The sequence below is a fragment of the Capricornis sumatraensis genome, chromosome 3, assembly GCF_032405125.1.
Source record: "Capricornis sumatraensis isolate serow.1 chromosome 3, serow.2, whole genome shotgun sequence".
NCBI lineage: Eukaryota > Metazoa > Chordata > Mammalia > Artiodactyla > Bovidae > Capricornis > Capricornis sumatraensis.
The window spans coordinates 8,493,113-8,515,496 of NC_091071.1; the positions used below are offsets into that span (position 1 = coordinate 8,493,113).

The 22,384-nt window shown below is 37.6% G+C and overlaps 1 protein-coding gene and 1 pseudogene across 1 annotated transcript in view; one reads left to right on the forward strand and one right to left on the reverse strand.

Moving 5' to 3' along the window:
* BAZ1B (bromodomain adjacent to zinc finger domain 1B) overlaps positions 1-22,384 on the reverse strand; it is a 51,413-nt gene that overhangs the window by 17,631 nt on the left and 11,398 nt on the right. Inside the window, exons 3-9 of the mRNA XM_068967235.1 lie at positions 21,926-22,070; positions 18,510-18,711; positions 15,134-15,255; positions 12,934-13,131; positions 4,109-5,810; positions 2,104-2,242; positions 1,212-1,345 (exon numbers count right to left, since the gene is read on the reverse strand). Coding sequence (XP_068823336.1) covers positions 1,212-1,345; positions 2,104-2,242; positions 4,109-5,810; positions 12,934-13,131; positions 15,134-15,255; positions 18,510-18,711; positions 21,926-22,070 — 2,642 coding nt within the window. The remainder of the gene's footprint in view (positions 1-1,211; positions 1,346-2,103; positions 2,243-4,108; positions 5,811-12,933; positions 13,132-15,133; positions 15,256-18,509; positions 18,712-21,925; positions 22,071-22,384) is intronic.
* On the forward strand, positions 9,674-10,031 carry LOC138075519 (large ribosomal subunit protein eL42-like; annotated as a pseudogene).

Below are 22,384 nucleotides of genomic sequence, written 5' to 3' on the forward strand. Positions count from 1 at the left end.
GCTGCAAATGTCAAACAGGATGAACTTTTTTGTAAACCAGCTCCTGTACCCGAATATATGACATTACTAGATTGACCTAAAGCCAGCATTTGAGGCTTTACCTAATCCTACAATTGGTTCTCCCCCCTGTTCCCATTCTCCCGCTTTAACCTGCACATCTTCCCTGCAAATTTAACATGTAACCTTGTGTCTTTTCCATCAGGGGGTTCTGAAGAAACCCTTCCATGCTGGAACTAGACAACAGGAAGGAATAACATCCACCAGGATGCTCTAGAAGTGAAGAAATATGGATGACAACCTCCTCTCAGGGGAAACTGTAACCGTGGGACTGGATTTCTAAAAATAGCCATTAATTTTCTGAGACACATAATAAAACCATAGTCCGTCAATCCACTGGAATCACTCTCAAGTCTGAAGATCCTCACTTCACACCTGCTGCTCTCACCCGGATATTTACAAAGTCTGCCCAAACTAGATTTTTCTACTAACAGCCACATTTGGACACACAACAAAATTCAACATGAAAAATGCCTTAAATTCGAAGTTTAGGGATATACATTAATTTCATTATTTAACAATTTTGTGAGTTTAAAATCTGGACTATGAGTTTCTCTAAAATGAAAGAAAATACTTTTTAAGGAGCAATTTTCATTAGGCTATTATAAAGTACAGCTGGAAAGAAGCTTATGGGTCATCTAATGCAATGGTTCTCAACAGAAAGCCAGGCTGCCTCTTAGGGGACATCTGGCAATATCTGGTGGCATGTGGTTGTCACTAACGGCATCCAATGGGCAGAAGTCAGAGATGCTGCTACACAACCTACAACGCATAGGACAACCTCCTGCTACAAAGAATTATCTGGCCCCAAACGTCAACAACAGTGACACTGAGAAAATTTGATCTAACCAGCTGGTATTTTTAAATTTAAAAATTTTTTTCTTTTAATTTCTTTCTTAGGAAAAAAAAAGAATTACCTTAATTCCAGCCTTTGAAGTACCCACAGAGAGACTCCCCAGGGAACAAAGTTTGAAAACTACTTGTATAAATATAATACCCAAATATCCTAATACTCAAGTTTTACAAAGCTGGTAATCTAAGTTTTCTTCCTTTTTCTAGGCATTTCACATCTTCCCACCTCACTCAAATAATTCTACCTAAGAAGATGATAAAGACAGTCTTGAGCAGGATAAATAACTAATAGATATACATACTCCGGGGACAGTAGTCCTCATCAGGAGAGTCTGCGTGGTCTTTCCGGTGATGGCTGAATCGGTAGTCAATGCTGTCATGGACCCAGCCTTTCTCAATGAACAAACCTGGAACTTCATCTGAGAAGAGCCAGTATCTACAAATCACAACCACATGTTAATATAATAAAAAAACACCGTGAGCACAGGGTAACTTCCTTGTTGAGCAAGATGATTACAGAATGTCACTGAACATTGAGCAGATACAAATTCTAAAGTAAAGCACAGCATACTAAAATTTGAGATTCACTTCCTATCTATAATTTTTATGACTACTAATATTTCTCTGCTTTAGGTTCCACACGATGTATGCAGTTAAAATATCTTACTATTTTTAAAGACTTCTATTAGGATTACATTTCTCCTACCACAATTTAAGCTTCCTATCTGTTGAGTCTTCAAGGACAAGGTCATGTCTTATCTAAATTCATAACCCTAGCAGTTGGCACAGTAATATACAAATAAATGTGCGATGAGCAATTCTGTGTCCAATATCCACAAACGGGGAAGCCTGTCTAATCTTAATACTAACTAGCAACACTATAACAGCCCTGCTGCTGCTGCTAAGTTGCTTCAGTCGGATCCGACTCTGTGCGACCCCACAGAGATCAGCCGTCCATGGGATTCTCCAGGCAAGAACACTGGAGTGGGGTGCCATTTCCTTCTCCAATGCATGAAAGTGAAAAGTGAAAGTGAAGTCGCTCAGTCGTGTCTGACTCTTAGTGACCCCATGGACTGCAGCCCACCAGGCTCCTCCGTCCATGGGATTTTCCAGCCAAGAGTACTGGAGTGGGGTGCCATTGCTTTCTCCAATAACAACCCTAAGAGATGATAAAAACTGAATTTAATAACTCACCGGTTATGGTTTCGATCTGTACCAATCGGAGTCCTCCGCATGACTAGTTTCGCCTTGGCAATTCCTTCCTGGAAAGCCTTCTCAGCAGCTGCTTTGTGTTTTCGTATTCGTTCTTCTTCAGCTTCGCGTTCTAGTTTCACTGTTGAAGGTAAAAAGCAGCAATAACTAGTGAATCTTACAAATTTAAATAAGGAGTGAAAAAAAGTGCCTGGTATAAAGTAGATATTCATCAAACCTTCATTTCCTTCTCTTTATTCTGACCTGTTGTTAGGAAATAACATATAAGGCACGAATTTCTATCTGGTCCTTCTATGGTCTTTGAATTTCAGTGACGTCTCAGCCATCAACTCAGTGTAAAATCTGTTTTCTCCCAAACTTAATGTCTTATTTATTTTATAATAAATTAACTTTATTTTATTGACAATTAACTTTAAATGTAACCTTAAAATAGTCCTCAGGTGGAATTAACTGAAACATTTTCTGACAGGACTAGCCACAGGGTCCTCAAAATGATCAGGATGAATAAGACCAGAATAGTTATTTCAAAACAGAACGTATATCAGTGCTGAGGAATTTTGAAAAAAAGAACTGAGAAAGCAAGAGCAGAGAAGCATTGGCAGATAATAGCAATTACTGCCTACTTAACACAATTTATCAAGTTATTCAGCAAGTTCACACTGTCAATGATGAAAAATTTTTTTAATCCATTTATTTGTGGTCATTCCTAAGTTTATTCTATCTAGATAGAAATCTCCCTCAACAAAGAAAGCAGCCCAGGAATTTTGCCTTTTAAGTTTTTCCACAACTGTCACAAATTCTGATACTGTAAATAAAGGGTACTGCTATTTACAATGCCAGAAATGCTACTGCTCTACTGATTGTAACACCTACAAAGCAGCAAGCAACTGGAAAATGCATCAGTCTAGAGATGTTACTTTAAAAAATTAAGACAAATTTCATCTATTTAAAACCAATACAAGGAAATTCCTAGGAGGTACAGCAGTTCGGACTTGGCGCTTTCACTGCCATGGGCCCTAGGTATATACACCCATGAAAAATGAAAACATATGTTCCCACAAAAACCTGTACAGCAATGCCTGTAGCCAGAAGAGTAACACAAAACAAATGTCCATCAACTGATAAACGAAGAAACAAAATGTGGCATATCCAAATAGTGGAATATTTAACCGTAAAGAGGAATTCAGTGTTGGAACATGCTATAGCCTGAACCTTGAAACCACAGTTAAGTGAAAGAAGCCAGTCACAGGAGACCACATATACAACTCCACTGCTATGATGCAACAGGATAGGCAGATACAGAGACACGGCCACGGAGGCTGACTGCTTAGGACTGGGCCGGACGGGATCATGGTAACTAAAGGGCACGAGGTATTTTTCTGAGATGATGAAAGTGTTCTAAAATTGATTGTGATAAAGACTACAAATATCTGTGAATATATTAAAATAATGAACCGTACAATAAACATGGATGAGATGTATAGTGTGTGAATTATTTTTTAATGAAGCTTTTTTTTTTTTTAAGTTCAGACTTAACGGTGATAGAAAGCCCCCGGTTTCTATTTCCTTACATCTTAATAAAGGAAAGATTAATATCTGAGGTGGTGACCAAGCTGAGGGCTTCAAATACCTTGTCGTTCAATTGTTACAGCAATCTTGAGCATATGAGGATACACAACTTGCTCAAAGAACTATAGCTCAGTCAGAGGTGGGGTTTAAACTCAGGCTGGCCCAATCCCAAGTCATATGTTGCCTCCAGCATGTCTCCTTGTAGATTTGGTCCTTCACTAGAGCCAGAAAAGATGCAACCATCACACTAATCCAAGTCAAACTACGCCTGTCAACCAGAATGCCTGGCTGAACACTCCTGCTAGACTCTTACTCACGGGGGGGTCGGGTTATCACACACAAACTAACCGAACAGTTGTGACACATGGAGGCACTGCCATGACACCTGAGCGACCTCCGTCTTTCCACAAGATTTTACCTTTCATTTCTCTCTCCTGAATCTCTCGCTCCTTCTTAGCCTGAATGGCAAGCAGTCGTCTGCTCTTCACAGCACTGATCATGTCTTCAGCTTCCGTATCTACCTGGGGCTCAAACTTCACGACTTCTTTTTTCCTGTCAGCCTTGCCTAGCCCATTCTCCTCTTTTCCATTTTCTTTGTTCCGGGCTTCCATTTCTTTCCGCTTCTGCTTCTCTGCTCTCTTCTTATCATTCTCTTCCTTCAGCACAGCAAGCCGCTCCTTCCATAGCTCTGCAGACATCTGCTGCCTGGTCTCCATGTGATCCTGCACGGAATACGTCATGAGAATCCGGTGGCAGAGGGCTGTCAAGATCTGCAGTTTCTCTTCTGATGTGAGTTCAAAAAATTCAGAGGTCTCCAGCTTCTCTAGGAACTCATCTTGGACCTCATTGTCCTCGAATGACGCAGAGTCTTTATTGTCATCCGCGTCTGAGCCCTCGCTATCTTCCTGAACGTCAGATTTGCGCAAGCAGAGCCGAACCAGCTCTGACACAGAATGCAGGGTCAGAGGGATTTCTGACAGCTTCATTCCCAGCTCACCATAGTCTTCTGCTATTTCGTCTTGTAACAAGGTCTGCAGGAGGATGACCAACACTCTATTCAAGTATAAAAAGCCACCCTTCTCTGCGCTCAAGGCTTCCATGAGGGACACGGCAGTGATGGGATACTGGGCATCTGGTAGGAGTAACCCAGAGTAACAGCTCAAGAACTCCACCACCATGGCCACGTCCCCAAAGAGTGTGTTGGGCAGCCCCTCGGGGGTATCTACCAATTTAAATGTTGGAAGGGTTTTGCCAGTTAACTCTTGGTCCTCATACCGCTTCTGTTTCTCTAGTCTCTCGAGCATTTCTTTCTCCCTCCGCTCCTTGGCTTTCTCCTTCAACTTCTCTTTCAGCTCCTCTCGTTTCTTTTTCAGATATTCTTTGCGCTGCTCTTCAGACATAGAAGCCCACCTCTTTTTGTGCTCTAGAAGCTCGAAGCGTTTTTGAACAATACCCCGCAGTTCTTCCGGGAGGCGCGCTCTGTCTTCGCTGGAGAGGAGACGCGCTGTCTTGGAGATCACGCAGGACAGAGCGCTCTTCTTGTCCTCCCTGTCTTTGTTTTCTTTGTAGTAGGCGATGAGGTGCAGGGCAGCGGGAGGCAGGTGTTTATGAGGCTTGCTAGAGGACCTGGGGGTGCCCCCGGAACTCCGTGGGGCTCGAGTCATCTTCTGAGTGCCTTTGGCCATGTCCAACAAAGTCATCTGTTTCATTTTGGTTTTAGGGGTCTTCAGGCCCTTCTTGGGAGATTTCGAATTCCCTGTGGATTTCTGTCCGTTCAAGATGCCTTTGCCTCTCCCCTTGGCTTTCAAAGGTTTGTCACTGTGCTTCCCCGACTTCTTGCCAGGTGGGCCTTTCTTAGGAATGTGAAAGTTGGCATGTAGCTTGTTGGGCGACATCATCTTCATCACTTCCTCCAGATGCTCCTCTGGAGATTTGGAATTCTTTGAGTTCTTCACTTTGAGTGGTGAGCCATTCAAGGATTTCTTCAGGTGTACGTGACACCATAACTTAGGATTTAGTGGTGAACTGAGAGAAGAGTTGTCTGTTTTGGATTTCTTTGAGGGCTTCCTGTCTGGAGATCCAGTATTCTTCCTCTTAGTAGATGGGTTGAGAGTCATATACTAGAATTTAAGAACAGAAGTAAAATTAATTTTAAAACCTAACTTAAAGAAATACTATTTAAGCATCCTAAAGGCCCTCTTCCCATCCACTCAGGTAAAGCTACATATTCATTCTCTTAATGGACACTCTGTCCCTGAGAAAACAAAGCCATGAATGTTAGCTAATATTTTATTTAGCCGTATCAACACATAATTCTCCTGACACCAAGACTTAAAAATCTATACTCCAGGATGTCCCTGGAGGTCCAATGATTAAGACTCCATGCTTCCACTGCAGGGACACAGGTTGGATCCCTGGTCAGGGAACTGAGATCCCACATGCCATGCCACATGGCCAAAAAAAAAAAACAACCCTATAATATTAGGCATTTCTGTTATGAGACTACTTTCTTACATATAGATTTTGAGCCTTTAAATACCTTAAAGAAATCTGTGAACTCTTTCCCTGGAAACATACAAAAATCATGTACACAATTTCAGAGTCCATGGGACCTAGATTAAGGACATCTGATCTGGATGATAGCAACATCTGAGAAATTTTAATATTTACTGCTCGAGACAGATTTGGATTTTTATCTTTTAAACTTCTGTTACAACTGGCGGTATTCTGTGCTTAGGATGAGAGAAAGTATACCATCTAAGTATTTTTGTTTAAATTCAGAAGCTTATTTCCTTATTAAGAGTATCAGTAAGTATATTAACAACAAAACACTGCTCATAAATAGGAAGCTCTCCTGATCCCTGGCCTTCGGGCTTCACACACCTCAAGAACCCATTCCCATGAATAGATTATTAACTACAAGTCTGATAAGTTTTCAACCTCATACAATTCTCTCCTTGATTATCCTCTCACATCTTTCAAATTCACTCACTTTGGCGCCCCAACTCCACAATCCTTCAATCCTAGCAGAAACATTAATTCATTAATCCATTAATTCTATCACATTTTTACCAATCTCACTTCTTCATCCTTTACCCAGATTAAATTCCAGTCAGTCATTCCAATCAACCTTGCATGAATCTACAGTTCCCTTGCTCTATTGTATCTAGTTAGTCCTAGCCTGCATATGTTCAGCTTAAACATGACTAAAATAAAAGACACAAGGACAGTGTGCGGACTTACTTTAGATCTCCACCTTATCCCAATCATACAGAATTACTTAACAGGTTAGAACCCAGTCAACCTGTCATGATACCACTGTTTCTACTTCAGTGTTTATTAAAACAAAAACACTGTTGATTTCCATACTTTGAAAGGATATAACTACAGAGAGAAAAGCCTGGCAGTTAAAATAAACTACATGAAATAATAACCAAGCAATGAAAAAGTACCATCAATTAAAAAAAATTTTACTGTTTTAAGTGATTAGGAGAAAGACTAGATAACTCCTAGAATACTTGATTTCTATTACCAAAAGCAGTTAAGCACACAGAAGGCACTCAGACATAGAAGAGTGTAACTTCAAGTTTCTGCCTTTAAAGGACTAACTTGTGAAGAAGCAGGCTGGAGGCAGTGGAGAAGACAGACGGGGGAGATGAGGCTACAGAAAAGGAAACCACTGGAGACCATGAAATATGAAATCAGGACCCTTGAAAAGCCAACAGGGAAACGGCTATGGTGAAGCAAGTCTCAGTGATCATACAGAACACTTGTGCTCTTGTTAGAAGTAAATAAAACAGGTACAGTAAAATTTAATAAGCTGTACTATAATGCCAAATAGGGTTTAAATATCAAGGGTATATGATCATCAGAGAAACAAACTCATAGAACCTAAGTCACAGAAGAGGTAGAAATACGGTCTGTAATGAATGAGTGGGCTACAAAAGAGCAATCCTTCTGGCTAAGTTCTCTAATTTTAAAGGCCAATCTGCCCTTTAAGAACTATAAGCAATTGTAGGTTACCATTCCCCTAGCAGGCTGTTTTCATTCCTTGACTAAAACTGGACGTTCTGTTCCCCAATTATCCTCAGTATGGGCTGATAAAAAGATTTCATAGTTTATAGAATATATACATTATCTGTGACTACAGGGCACATTTTCCCCAGAGGCAAGAATTTCCCAGTTCTAGCTCCCCATAACTCTATTTCAAAATGTTAAAAAGATTAAGCAAAGGTAACTTATGTAAGAGTCCATCCTTCTTGTGGGCAGAATAGCAACAAAACTTCAAAGAAAACAGCATTTCAGAGACCACCCTACAAATCACAGACTAAGGCCCAAAATTACCCTGGCAGGAATTAAAGATAAATATGTGCTTTCCAAAAGTTAATCATCCACTTCAGCTAGACTTGGAAAATCTTCAGGGTATAGACTTAACAAACTGATGCTTTTTCTAATGTGCAGGATAACAGATGATTTCTAAAGTCATTCCAAAAATTTATCACTAAAAAGGAGATGAGTATGAGACTTCATTTTTACCATTTTTAATAGATATCTTGTAATAGGATCTATTATAACTGGGTCACTTTTAAATTTACTGATTACATGTTTATTCAAAAAGCCACTCAAGCATAAATTTAGCATAAATTTCTTCTACTTAGAAGCACTGTATTACGCAGAAATGATTACGCAAGAAAGAGCTGGGAGGATGGCTTAGCCATGAGATGGTCCAGCAGCCCATTTTTATTTATAAGGTGTGTTTCTTTGCCAAGCCACACCATATATATATATATAGATATTTTTTTTTTCTTAAAAACGAAAGAAATTAACTCACCCAACCCCCTCCCAAAAGGCCGGCTCCCCGCGTGAGCAGTCCTTCAGTAACTGGATCATCTCAGCATAGGGCATGCTGGGCAGCCACAGCCAGTGGGAGCCGGCATGGCTGGGCTCAGGGGGAATCTGAAAAAGTATAAAACCACGTATGTGCTAAGGGTCTACCCTGTCCCCCATTCAGCAAAAGTAATCTACTAGAACAGTGCACAGAGAGGGAGAAAAGAATGGGCACCTGGATTAGCAGTATCACAGCTTTTCTGGCAAAGTCCCTTCTTAACTGATAAACAGGAAAAAATTATTTATGTCTCAGGAACATAAGAGGCTATACAATTCCATAATTGTGTCTACAATTCCACACTTGTTCCCTGTTACCTGGAACAAACCACCACCACAAGTAAGGAAATCTAATAAGATAAAAATAAACATATTTATAGCAGCTCATTCAGATGCTAAATTTAACTTAATAGTTAGCAGTTAAGAACCCTGAATTAGAAAACTTTGGCAATCTACATTCTGATTCTTATTTTCAAGATAACATTCACAGAGTGGGTTCCTCTTGATTTCCAGATGCTTTTATCAGCAAATGTGTGAAATGTGTTACTATAAAATAGTTTTAAGTGCTCTGAAAATCACTTTATTTTTTAAAGTACTTCAGCTCTAGTCTCTAATTCATAACCAAACTTCACAAACCAAAATTTATTCAAAGAAAAATTTTAGGACTATAAAGGCTTACTTGAAATTTCAGTTATTAGGAGAAATAAGAAATATCTTTTAAAACATACAATAATTAAGTTTCACTAGAAATGAGACAAAATTATACCACATGCCTTCTGATATGATTCACTGAGAAGAATACAACAACAATTCTGTGGTATTTCTAAGCATGAGGATATAAACTCAAACTGAGGAGCATTATGCAAAATAACTGAGTTGTATTTTTTTAAATGTCAAGGTTTTTAAAAGACAAAGGAAAACTGACATTAGAGAAGACTACAGAGATGTAACAGGTAAAGGTAATACATGATACTACATTAAATCCTACTTGGGCCAAGACAAAATCTGTTTGGCTAAAAGGATGTTATTGGGACAATTAGCAAAATCGGAGTTAAAGCTGTGGCTCACTTCTTCCCACACTGACAGCACTTTCGCAGATATGGTGACCATTCCTAAAACCTGCTGGACTTTCTGTAGTCAGTGCCACAAGCACCAGCCCACAAAGAGACACAGTCCAAGAAGCGCAAGGAGTCTCTCTATTCTCCACAGAAAGAAGAGTTATGACAGGAAGCAGAGTGGCTATGGTGGACAGACTAAGCTGGTTTTCCAGAGAAAGGCTAAAACCACAAAGAAGATTTTGCAGAGGCTTGAATGCACTGAGCCCAATTGCAGATCTAAGAGAATGCTGGCTATTAAGATACAGGCATGTTGAGCTGGGAGGACATAAGAGAAAGATCCAAAGTGATTCAGTTCTAAGCTTCCTATTTTGTTTTATTATGAAGATAATAAAATCTTGAGATTATGGCCACTTAAAAGAAAAAACTCTAGATCAGGTAACAGTATTGCTCTGATGCTAATTTCTTGATTTTGGTAATTGTACTATAGTTATTAATAGAAAATATCCTTGTCTTTAAGGAAACACATATTCAAGTATTTTGCAAAATGGCATCCTATCTTATAACCTACTACCAACGGCTCAGAAAAAAATGTGTGTGTGAAGAGAAAAAAAAAATGTGGTAAATATTAACATTCGAGGAATCTACTTGAAGAATACACAGAAATTCTTTGTAGTATATGTCAGTTTTTCTGCATGAAATTATTTCAAAATAAAATACTTTATAAATGTATTAAGAATCATATTAAACCAATCCAAATTACTTTAGGACTCCAAATGTCTTATAAAGTATTATTTTCTTCTTGTTGTCTCTATCTGAATGCTTCCCAATTAGAATATACCAGTTCAAAACGTTACGGACAGGGAATTCCCTAGCAGTCCACTGGTTAGGACTCTGTGTTGCCACTTCAGGGGGTGTGGGTTCAATCCCTGATCGTGGAAATAAGATCATGCATCCTGCATGCTGTGAGGCGAAAAAAAAAAAAAAAATTATGGACAGACTAACAAAACACTACAGCGGCAATGTATTACAAAAGGGAAATGAGCTGAGATGGCTGATTTCGTCTTAGATGAATGTTATTTTATATCCAAGTGCCTTATAAATCATTCCTCCAAGTCATTAGGGCTACAAAATGTTTTCCCTAAACTCAACTGTCAGCTGCATTTTTCTCAACGAACAGAACTTAAAGAAACGAATTCACTAGCCATGTATCTATTATACCTGAGCTAAACATCACAGGATATTAGATGAGTAAAACAGTTCTTAATCTCAAGTAATTTATGTTCTAAGGTTTACAAGACCACAAACACATGCCTATCACCGTATCAGGCTCTGCTCAGCTAACACTCAAAAATTCTACTTTTCTAAATAATTTTTCTCTCTCCCACTTAAGCTCTCCCCATCAGTCCTTTCCTAACACTATTACTCACAACTTGCTTCCTCTCTCCAGACCTCATCTCTCTCTACAGTAGTTGTATTCAGCAGCCTCCCAAAACACTAAATTCTACTAAACCAAAGACAAAAAAAGTTTCAACCTATTGCTTTTGGTTCTGATTTTAATGTAGGTGTTACTGAAGCAAGCACAAACCCATTGCCTTTGGGACAGGCAGATCACAAGTGATCAACTTTAATTCTCCATGAATTATTTTAAATTTCCTTTATATCAGGAAAGGATCCAAAGCACTCTTGCATGGTCTACTTATCTGTGCCTTAAGACAACTGATTTTATAAAAAGGAAAAAGAGACACATACACACTCAAAAAAGAAAGATCAGTGAAATATCAAATAGTACTGGGGAATAAGAAATTACTCTTTAGGGACACAAAATACTTAATATGGTAAGTCTATGCTCTTAATTTGTAGACTGGTTATCTTACATGACTCCCCATTTCTCCAAGTAGAGTCACTGTCTTCTTACAGCAGTTCAGTCTAAACAAGCTTGTACTCCCTAGTCTCCATCTGAATTATAGCCAAATTTCATTAAGTTAATATTTTAAGCCCTCATTAGAAAATTTCACAATAGCCAATTTCTTCAGTAGTTGCTTTTCAACAGATAAATTCCTGGAATTCTAAGTCTCTGGCTCCTACAATAAGTGTGGATCAGTTTTCTTGTCCTAATAAAACCCAGAGACCTTTTATGTTATTCGAATTATTTGATTATTTTGATATTTCATGTTATTCATATTATTTGAATCACTAAGCTAAAATACATAAAAGGCAACTGTAAAATTTTAAAAGAGGAAAATATTTAAGGACTTAAAAGATTCAAGAGTCTTAAAACTCATTTAGAGATGATTTTATATAGAATTCTTTATTTTTGCTTGATCATGCTGGCCTAGAATAAGAAAACATGGTAATGCTAAACCATGGTTGGAGGTCTTTTCCAAGGTTTGAAAAAATATATATATTTCTCAATATAGTTTTGCTAGCGATATCAACATAAGATAATTGACATAATTTAGTTCATGACTCACTTGTAAGATATCCTTAGTTTTTCATAATTACAAGGAAGAGATAAAAAAAAAAGAAAAATCCTGAATTCTGACTTAGTTTTAATGCACCAGCAGCCCTCTCCTGATCACATTCTGGCCCCGAGATCAAGATGAAATATCAGTATGTAAATAAGTAATTTTTATCAACAAAAGGAAATAAATACCCTCAAAACCCACATTTAAAAAATATTACTGAAGAAACCCTGAGATGGAAAAGGCAATAAGAAATCCAAGGCCAATGTCAGCGCTTCTGTCATTTACTTTCTGCTGGTTCTAATTAGACTAGTCTCAGTTTCCCCATCTGGAAAGTAAGATTAATACAAATATACCATATAACTTCATCAGAATATTGTGAAAACCCAGTGAGATAATTAAAGGGAAAAAAACAGAGGGGAATGTTAGATTTTCTACTAATTCTTTTCAAAGATGTCAGTATGTCTGACCTTATCTGACAATACAAATATCAGCTTTCATTTTTAGCAATCAATTTTCAAAATATTTTCAACACCATACCTCATTCCAAGAAAGATCTGAGACCAAAAAGCACATGCATGTAAATGTTTCTTTGTTTTAATTATGCAACCACAGTAAAAATAAGTCATATTAGAAGAGGAGATATTCAATGCAACCTCTCTCCTACCAACCCCATTATCACCACCTATATGACACAGATACATGTGAAAAATTTTTGAATTCATTATTTAAAATTAGAGTTTAAAATCTACTGTAAATCTAATCCTATTGGAGCCATCAGAGAAAATAAATTCATTTAGTATTGTCCTATCCTTCTGTCCAAAATTAAGGTGTCTTACCTTGTATGGATCAAGCAAAAAGTCACTGAACTTGCTAGGCAGGGAATATTTCTTCACTAATTCATCTTCTACCACCCAAGGTGCATTTTCACCAGTACCAGCCCGTAACGCATTGTGCCGTATAAAGTATCGAAGTATCTCCTTATTTGGTGGGCGTTCTGTACGAATCAAGCTGTCTGCTGGCACATTACTGATGATCTAGATTAACAAAGAAAAATAACTCAATACTGGGGTCAAAAACAATTAACCAAGGAGAACAAAGATCTATACTTTCTCTAGAGAACTCCTAATTCCACCTATAAAATAGGGTTATCACCTTTTTCAGAGACAGAATGTTAATATATCTCTAGTCAATTTGTCAACATATATCAAAGTCTGAAAAATGCATATATCCATTGCCCACAGTTCCTCTTAATAAGAATTTAGAAATAAATGGAGAGTCATCATCAACTGCTTACCAAAGAAGTTGAGGGTTGGGGGAGGAAGGGAAAATACATAAAGGTATATCCATAAAGGACTCATGTTTCAAATTAAAATATCCACATAGACACTATGCAGACAAGGGGGCAAGGAGTTTCTCAATCAGGACAGTTATCAGAATCATCTAGGGTGCGCTTACAATGCAGATGCTTGGGCCTCATCCCAAAGCTATTGAATCAGAAGAATTTGTGGTGGTTAAGTCTGGAAATCTGCATTTTTAATAAACTCCCTTGGTGACTATCATACATACTTAACAACCTGAGAATACTGTTTTGGAAGAAAATTTAATGATACTCATACAGTAAATGAAAAAAGCAAGTTACAAAATATTATATACAGAATAGTCCCACTTTTGAGAGTCATTTGAAAGCTAACCACCCATTAACCACATCTATGTTCACCAATTATCATCTTTAAGTATGGGATCAGAGATACCTTTTTTCTTATTTGTATTTTCTATTTTTATATAAAACCATATATCACAGTAAACCTTACTTACTACATGTGAACCAAACAAGTTACAATCATCAATAAGAAAACAAACATTAATTAGGGAAGTGATTGAGACTTGCTAGCAATGTTTTAACAACCCAACTTGCTGAATGAGACATAAAACATTTAGTAAAATAAATTGTATTTAACACTCAATTTTAAAATATGAAGAAACCCTGATAATGCAGTTAAGTCTTCAGATCACTAACTATAAAACAAATGATTCAAAATGAAATAAGACTTGTCAACATTTTGACGTGGGGAAAAGAAACAACACTCTAAAAGAGGCTTTCTCAGGCCGTAGCTCCTTCTTCTATAAAAAGACAGTGTACAGCTGCCTTCCACCCCTAGCTGCCCCACAACTTTCTAATGATAAGATTTTATACATACAGAAATACAAGTACCTGAAAGCAACATGCCATGTTTCATGAAATCTAAGATGTTATTAATGAAAGACACATTACTTTATGCACCACAAAGAAAAAAATTCTTGCCAACTGATATTAAGATACATCCTGATTCCAAAGATACAAATGCCTATATATAAAATAGATAAACAAAGTCCTAATGTATAGCAGAGGAAATTATATTAAGTATCTTTTAATAAACTACAATGAAAAAGAATATACATATGTATGTATAACTGAATCACTCTGCTGTAAATCAGAAACTAACACAACACTGTAAATCAAATATACTTCCATTAAAAAAAAAAATGATACATCCTGATTCTGACCATGTAAAAATATGGAAATTGAACATCTCAGCACCAGTAATACATAGTACTAAGTTACTAAAACGGTATTTACCATTTTAGATGATTAGCTCCACAGATTCCTTGTAAAAGCACTGGTTAGAATTAACTCAGTTTTTGAGCTTATTTTATTACAAACAGCTCTACTTTTAACTGGGAAGAGCTGTTTCCTCAGGAAGTCCATAACCACTGGAAACAGATTATTATTTTTTTCAGACAACTAACTTTGAAGCTCAAATGCAAATTACTCTTACACTCTAATAATTCCTATTAGGAAAAAGCATGTGCTCTCCTAGTAATGAAAATTCAATTTAACTTAAAGTTATAATTATGAAGACCAGAAAACCACTCAGAATTTGTTGTAGAAACAAATTCACTCACACAGCACATCTTCTAGGAGAAAACTAGCTCTTTGATCCTTTCTTCAGCAATACTTACTATGTGTAAGAGGCTCAATATAAAGTGCCAACTAACCTTATCTTCATTCTGTAGCTTCACATCGTATTTGTGAGGCAGAAATTTTGGAGGAGCCCATTTCCTCTCTCCTTTTTTTAATGAAGTAGGAAGTTTTCGTGGAGATCTGCGTGCTCTGTCGTCTAGTCAAATAAACAGAAAAATTAGTGAAAAAAAAAGTAATTCTTTTAATTCTGCCCATTCATTCCTTAACAGTAACTTTACTGAACACGTACTCTGCAACCAGGCACCGAGTGATGGGACCCAAAAATAAACTGTAAAGCCTTTACCTCAAGGAGCTAAAGTCTATGGGAGAAGTCAATAACAGTTACAATACAAGGAGAAAAATACTATAATAGAGGTTGGTATAGAAAATTACTACCGGGAGAAAAATACTCAAAAAGAGAGAGGTATGAATTTAGCCTGTAAGATAGGCAGAGAAGACCTAGAAACAACATGACCTGCTCAGAGACTACAAATAATGAGATACAAGTGAATATGATCTACATTACAATTTTTTTAAAACAAATCAGATTATAGGACTTCCCTGGTGGTCCAGTGGTTAAGATTCCAGGGGGCACACTGCAGGGGCACAGGTTCAATCCCTGGTCAGGAAGCTAAGATCCCACATGCCACCTAGTATGGCCAAAAAAAAGAAATTAGACTAAAGAGGTAAGTAGAGGTTTATAAATTATAATGAACCTTGCACAACACTTAAATAGATTAGAATTTGTCTTACGGGCATAGGGAAATAAAGGATTTTTGATCAAACTAACCAGATGTACGTTTTGGAAAAAAGAATGAATGTGAAAAATTAAGAAAAGGAAAAAAACACTTTCAGCAGTCAGAAAATCAATAAAATGTGAAGGTGAGACTGAAGAAAGGAAATCAGAAAATATAATCGTAAACATCTGAATTTATGTTATCAGGAATGGTGAAGTGAACAGCTGAGACAACAGACCTGGAAACCAACTAGATGTGAGAGAAGCTAAAGGCTTCCCAGTGTTCCGCCTTAGAAACCAAGCAGACGTGTTGAAAAATGAAAAGGAGGCAGAACAAAATCATATGAAAACACACAAAATCTAAAGAACAGCAGTGGGGAGAGGAAGCAAAAAAAAAAAAGTAGTGGGAGAAAAAGGAGACCCTGATATTAAATAAACTAAAAATCAGAGTGACCAGCAGTGTAAAATATAATAGTAAATAAAGCACATTAAGAAGAAAGCAGTGGATCTGGCAATTCGGGGTTACCTAAAACCTTACCAGGAACAGTTTCAGGAGTAAAGAAGCACAAGTTAACAGCATAAGGAATAACTGATGGTCAAAAAGTAGAGACAACATTCTCAAGAAATTTGGCTTGAATGAGTAAGTCAGAAAGAGAACAACAGGATCAAGGAAAAGTATGTTTTGCTTTTGGAAAATGGGACTTCATTTCTAAGTTGACAATAACCATTCAAAAGCACTGCAGTGCAGAATAATAAAGTTAACCCAATCCTGAGAAAGCAGGAAGGAATGGAATTCAGAGCAGGTATTGTGACCAAGAGGAAGGACAGTTTTTTTCTGATAGAGGAACACAGAAATTCATAACAGTGAGGTTAAGAATACAAAGCTGAAAAGTTCCTGCCTAATACATTTCCCCCCATAAAGTAGAAAGGAAGGCTACCTTGTAAGAAAACATTTTGAATACTGGAATTTGTCTATCATATTTCTATGGAAATGCAAAACATTCAGAGTACACTGTAACATTCTTTGGCCCGCCTACTTTGGCCACCTGATGTGAACAACTGACTCATCTGAAAAGACCCTGATGCTGGGAAAGATTGAAAGCAGGAGAAGGGGATGACAGAGGATGAGATGGTTGGATGACATCATCGACTCAATGGACATGAGTCTGAGTAAACTCCGGGAGTTGGCGATGGACAGGGAGGCCTGGCATGCTGCAGTCCACGGGGTCGCAAAGAGTCAGACAAGACCAAGCAACTAAACTGAACTGAGCCTGCCTACCATCCATTCCTTCCACAGACTAGCAATAACATTATATCCCAAAACTGAAACCTAAACTAAGGCATATAACATCCTAAAAAAGAAGCCAAAGTCTAAAACTAGGGGTTCCTAAGTACACAATGCTTAAAGAACAAAACTAACAGCTGTAACACATTACTGGTATTCCGATGATCTGATTCTATGAACTTCTATTTTTGGCCTAGCTTGGAGGGATCTCAGTTCTCCCAATCAGGGATCAAACCAGTGCCTTCTGTGGTGGAAGTGCAGAGTCCTAACCATTAGACCATTAGGGAAGTCCCTTCCAATGATCTGATTCTAGTAGTGTTAGAAGACATATCATTGGTCAACACTTAACCAAAACACTTATCAACCTCAAGTCTTGGGTATGTAAGTAAACCTTCAGTATCAAGAAGAAGGAAAAGAGAAACTGAAAAACACTGATATCAGCATTAACAATACAGAGTGAAAAAACTGAAGCATCAACAACTGAGATGGACGCATTACAAAAGTCTCAGAAGTTTCCTTGGGACAAGAAAAAGACATCCCTTTAAACCCATCTGCACACGCCCAAAACATAAGGAGACACAAAACAGAATGGAAGACATACAGCATAATGCTCTAATGAAATGTTCTAATTCAAACTTTGTAACAGGTACATAATGAGGTAAAATTTGATCCTCTGATAGTCAAGAGGAAGAAGCTCAGTATATTCAAACCCTGTCAGTACTCATATCTTCAGAGATAGATAGAAGAAATCTATCCCAGTTAAATTCCTAATTGACACAGATTTTTTTAAAAGGGGGGAGAGGGGAGGGAAGCCTCAGAGGATAAATAAATTTCCCAATGTGTAATGTCTCAGTTCGACAACTTTTCAAAACATTATGTAAGGCCTCCAGGTCCCTAAAAATCACTTTTAGACACCATAGTGCTTCAGAATTCTGGCAGTGCCCATCTGAGAAGGAATGCGAGTTACAGATAACAGACAAAAGGAAGTACTTCAAAACCATTACACTGGCTGGCAACGTGAAGAGAAACAGGGATCAGAATTTATCCCTCCTACTCAGATCACCCCACTTCCATGCATATACAGATAATTCCAACTTACAGAGAAAAAGAAGGCAAACCTTCTTTCCCATCTCGAGTAGCTTGGTATGTGCACACCGATTTCTAAGCAACTAGAGGAAATGACTTCCCAATCCCTTAATTGTGAAAGGAGATTTAAATCCTGAGTGACAGTATAGGTGTATTTTCCAAAGCATAAACAAACAAAAGCACGTCTATCTAACAACAAAATTCAATTACAAACTGAGTTGCTAGAGAACTCAAAAAAAGATTTGTGCATAATAAAATAAACAGAGTCGCACAGCTCAATAAGCAAAGACAGTATCATACATACTAATACTCTCCCTCCTTCCTTCCTCTTCTTTCCCAATTGCCTCCTTCTTCTGATGGTCCTGAGCGATTTGGCTAGAATTCTCTTTGTCGCTTGAGGGAGAGTCACAAGAGCCATCAGATTTCTTCTCAGTGGCCTCTTCATCTACTTTCTCCAAAGGATGAATCTTAACAATCCTCACTTTGAGCATTTTCTCCTTCCCAACCTATAAGAAACGACAGGAGAGAGTCAAAGATAATAATTAAGAACTAGAAACCCAAAGGTAACGGTGATACACATTCCGTATCACCTGACCAAAAAAGTACACGAAAACTCTAAAGGAGCCAGGTACAGTGATTTTTTTTCCCAACCTTATTTCCCAGACCTCTAGTTTGAAATAGGACATCTTAAAAACATAAAACGATCACCATCTAGTTCATAATTCATGTACCAACGTATTAAGGCCAAACAGTAACTACTATACAAACCTGATATGTGTAAATAAAGTTCAAGAATTTCCATTTTCTAAAAAAATCAATTACATATGGATATCCAATTATTCCAGAACCATTTATTGAAGACTATCTTTTCTTCACTTTAATTACCTTTCCACCTCTATCAAAACTCAGCAGACTATATGTGTGTATGTGCACGCACGCATGTGTGTGCACACGTGTCTATTTCTGGATGCTATTCGGTTCCACTGATGTATCTGCCTATGTTTATACCAAATTATACCATCTTAATATTTTAAAATAAGGTTCAAAACCAGAGAGGATTAGGATTCTGCTTTAGCTGTACTTTTTCAAAGTTGTTCTGGCTAGATTCTTTGCATTACAATCACTCTGAAATTTTTTTATCCAATCTGACAATCTCTACCTTTTAATTGAAGCTTTAAAACATTTATCTCTGGAGAAGCAAATGGCAACCCACTCCAGTATTCCTGCCTGGAAAATCCCATGGATGGAGGAGCCTGGTGGTCTACAGCCCACTGGGTTGCAAAGAGTTGGACACAACTGAGCAACTTTCACCTTAGAACATTTATATTACACATAATTATAGATATGGTTAGATATTTTCTATTTGGTTTCATCAAAACTAGAAACGCCTGCTCTTCTAAAGACACTGTTAAGAGAATAAAAATACAAGTCCTAGATTGGAACCGAAAAAAGCATATATATAACAAAGGATTTGTATCCAGAAAATATAAATAAGTCTCACAACTTAAAAACAAGAAAATAATCCAATTTAAATTAAATTTAAATTTTAAAATGGAGGAAGATTTGAACAGACATTTCACCAAAGGAAACACAAATAAAAGGTAGCAACAAGCAGAAAAGGTGCTCAACATTATCAGTTATTAAAAGAGAAAATACTTAAGAATAAAAACCCTAGTTAAAGGGCATATTGTATTCAGTAATACCAAAGCAGTTACCGAAATAGTTAGCAATGGATGAGCAGCTCCACAGTCTTGTCAAAACTTGGCATTATTTTAACTTTTCTTTATTCACTAATCAGATGTGTATAAAATGATCTCACTGTGGTTTCCACTTGACTTTCTAGATTCCTGATGAATATAAACATCTTTTCATACGTTCACAGACACACCTCTCCCCCTCTTCTGGAACTTCTCCTCCTCCACCTGGCAGTATTTTCCTTTTGCCACTCCAAGTCCATCTCAGTCTTTTCTACACTGCTCTTTGCTTACACAGGCTGACCTTAATGAACTACACCAAAGGGTTCCTTTCTCCCTAGGTTTTGAATTCAATCCATGGGGCGCATAAGCAGAAAATCACAGGGTGAAAGAAAGCTGACAGTGGGGTGACACTGGCATCCTCCTGACTGCCAGCCTCAGCAGGCTGGTAGCTTCTCACTACAGCAAGCGCTTTCCTACAATGACATTATTCTCTCCTAGTCCCAGTAACCTTCCCTTCCCCTCATTTACTTGGGAGTTTAGACGCAGTAAAGCCTCTCCACTACTGATTGCCATGAGGTACTTAACCTTTCCTTGTTGGTTTTCCTTGACCTAGATCAGACTGTGATCTGAAGTTTCTTTTTCAAACTCAATTCAATTACACCATTTGAATAATACCATCTATTTCCTGCCAGCACACTGAATGATATAAAGTGTGTGATTAAAACCCAATGATGATTCCATAGACATTACAAATATAAAAAGTAGCTGGAAGATACAGGGAGTCAAAGTAAACTGAGGAAAGAACACGAACTTTGGAACCAGACGACTTACTGGCTACTGCTGGGTTAACCTAAGCCATCCCCCTCCTCCTTTTCTCCCTCCTTCTTTTGAGGCTTCAAAAAAAAAGGGAGGGAATAAAAAAGGGAGTATTCACTTTCTTAGCCCCCTTGTAGCTGAAGACGGTTATGTAAGCCATGGTGGAGTCAAGAATATGTAAAGATAAAAGGGAATGGGGAAGAATATGCTTCTAATAAAGATTTTCTTACTATCCTTAGACAAGCATTGGCTTGCTCTGAATATAGTCACAATTTTACAACCAAGAGGCAACAAAACTAAGGACAAAACCAAACACTAAGAACAGAACAGAAAGGCAGAAGGACAGCCTCTACACCAAACTTGGAATTGCCTGCTTCTAAGACTTATTATGTGAGATAATCAGCTATCTTCACTGGTTAAGCTGATGCTACCCAAAATGGTTGTCCCCCAGGTGTTCATATCATCACATCCTGGAGTGTGTTACAACTGTAAACTTTTAGGTCCTACCCTAGATCTTCCATGTAAAGTCTCAGGGGATAAGGCCCAAGAATGCGTATTCAGAAATCCTCAAAGTAATTTTATTTAGGCTAAACTTTGAGAAGTCCTGACCACTGTCAGTCAGCTATTTCATTACATACTAGTACACTGTATCAACCTGAACAAGCTATTTAAACATCTAAGCCTGTTTACCACCTCAGCCTTTCTGTGCAGATTCTGTAACATATTATATAAGCAACCAGCCCAGTATCCAGTACATACAGAACTTCAACAAACGAATCTTATTTTAAACTTTCAAAGGACAATATAGGGATTGCTTTAGTATTATGTAAATAGTTAACCTATGTACTTTAGTAAATCCTTTAATAATAGTAATAGTTATCCTACCTATTTACTTTAGTGACAGTTATCCTCCAGTAATGGGCTGGAAAATTAAACAAACTTATATAGGAAGAAGTCAACTCAATCACTGTTGTAGGGAAATGGAAATCTTTTGCCTTAGATTCCATAGATTTGGACTACAAATAGCTGAAAGTCTTTTACATAGTTCTAAAACTTAGTGATTAAAATACTTAATATTAAATGTTTAAAAATATATTTGATACTATTACGTAAAGGGGACTTCAATATTACTCACATAGAAATAATCTTGTCATATGGTCAGTGAATCAAATCACATTTAAAAAAATAAGTAAAAACAGGCGCTCACCTCAAAGTCACACTCTTCTCCCACTGCGTATTTGGTCATGATCTCCAACCAAGCAGTATCCACTAGCTTCTCTAAGGAGGCTGTGTTATGGTGAACCATTTCCAGGACAAGTTTCTCATACCAGGCGGGGAACTCCTCCTTCAAACTAAACAAACAAGTCATCAGTTTCCAAGAAAATGCGGAAAAGACTATCCAGAGAGTTATTCGGGTCAACTGAAAAAGTCCTTTAGCACATACAGGCAAAGTACAAAGATTATTCATAGAAGCAAATATAAACACCTTACCCTGTCCTCCGGAGCTGGGCACAAACTATCCTTCAAGTGTCACCTACTTCATTAAATCTCGTGGAGTTCTCCCCAGCAACTCTAAGTTAGTCTTGCTAACCTCTGAATTCCCACTGTACTTTATTTCTTTGTGTGAAGGAGAGCAATTTATTTTCATCAATTCTCTGATCTGTTC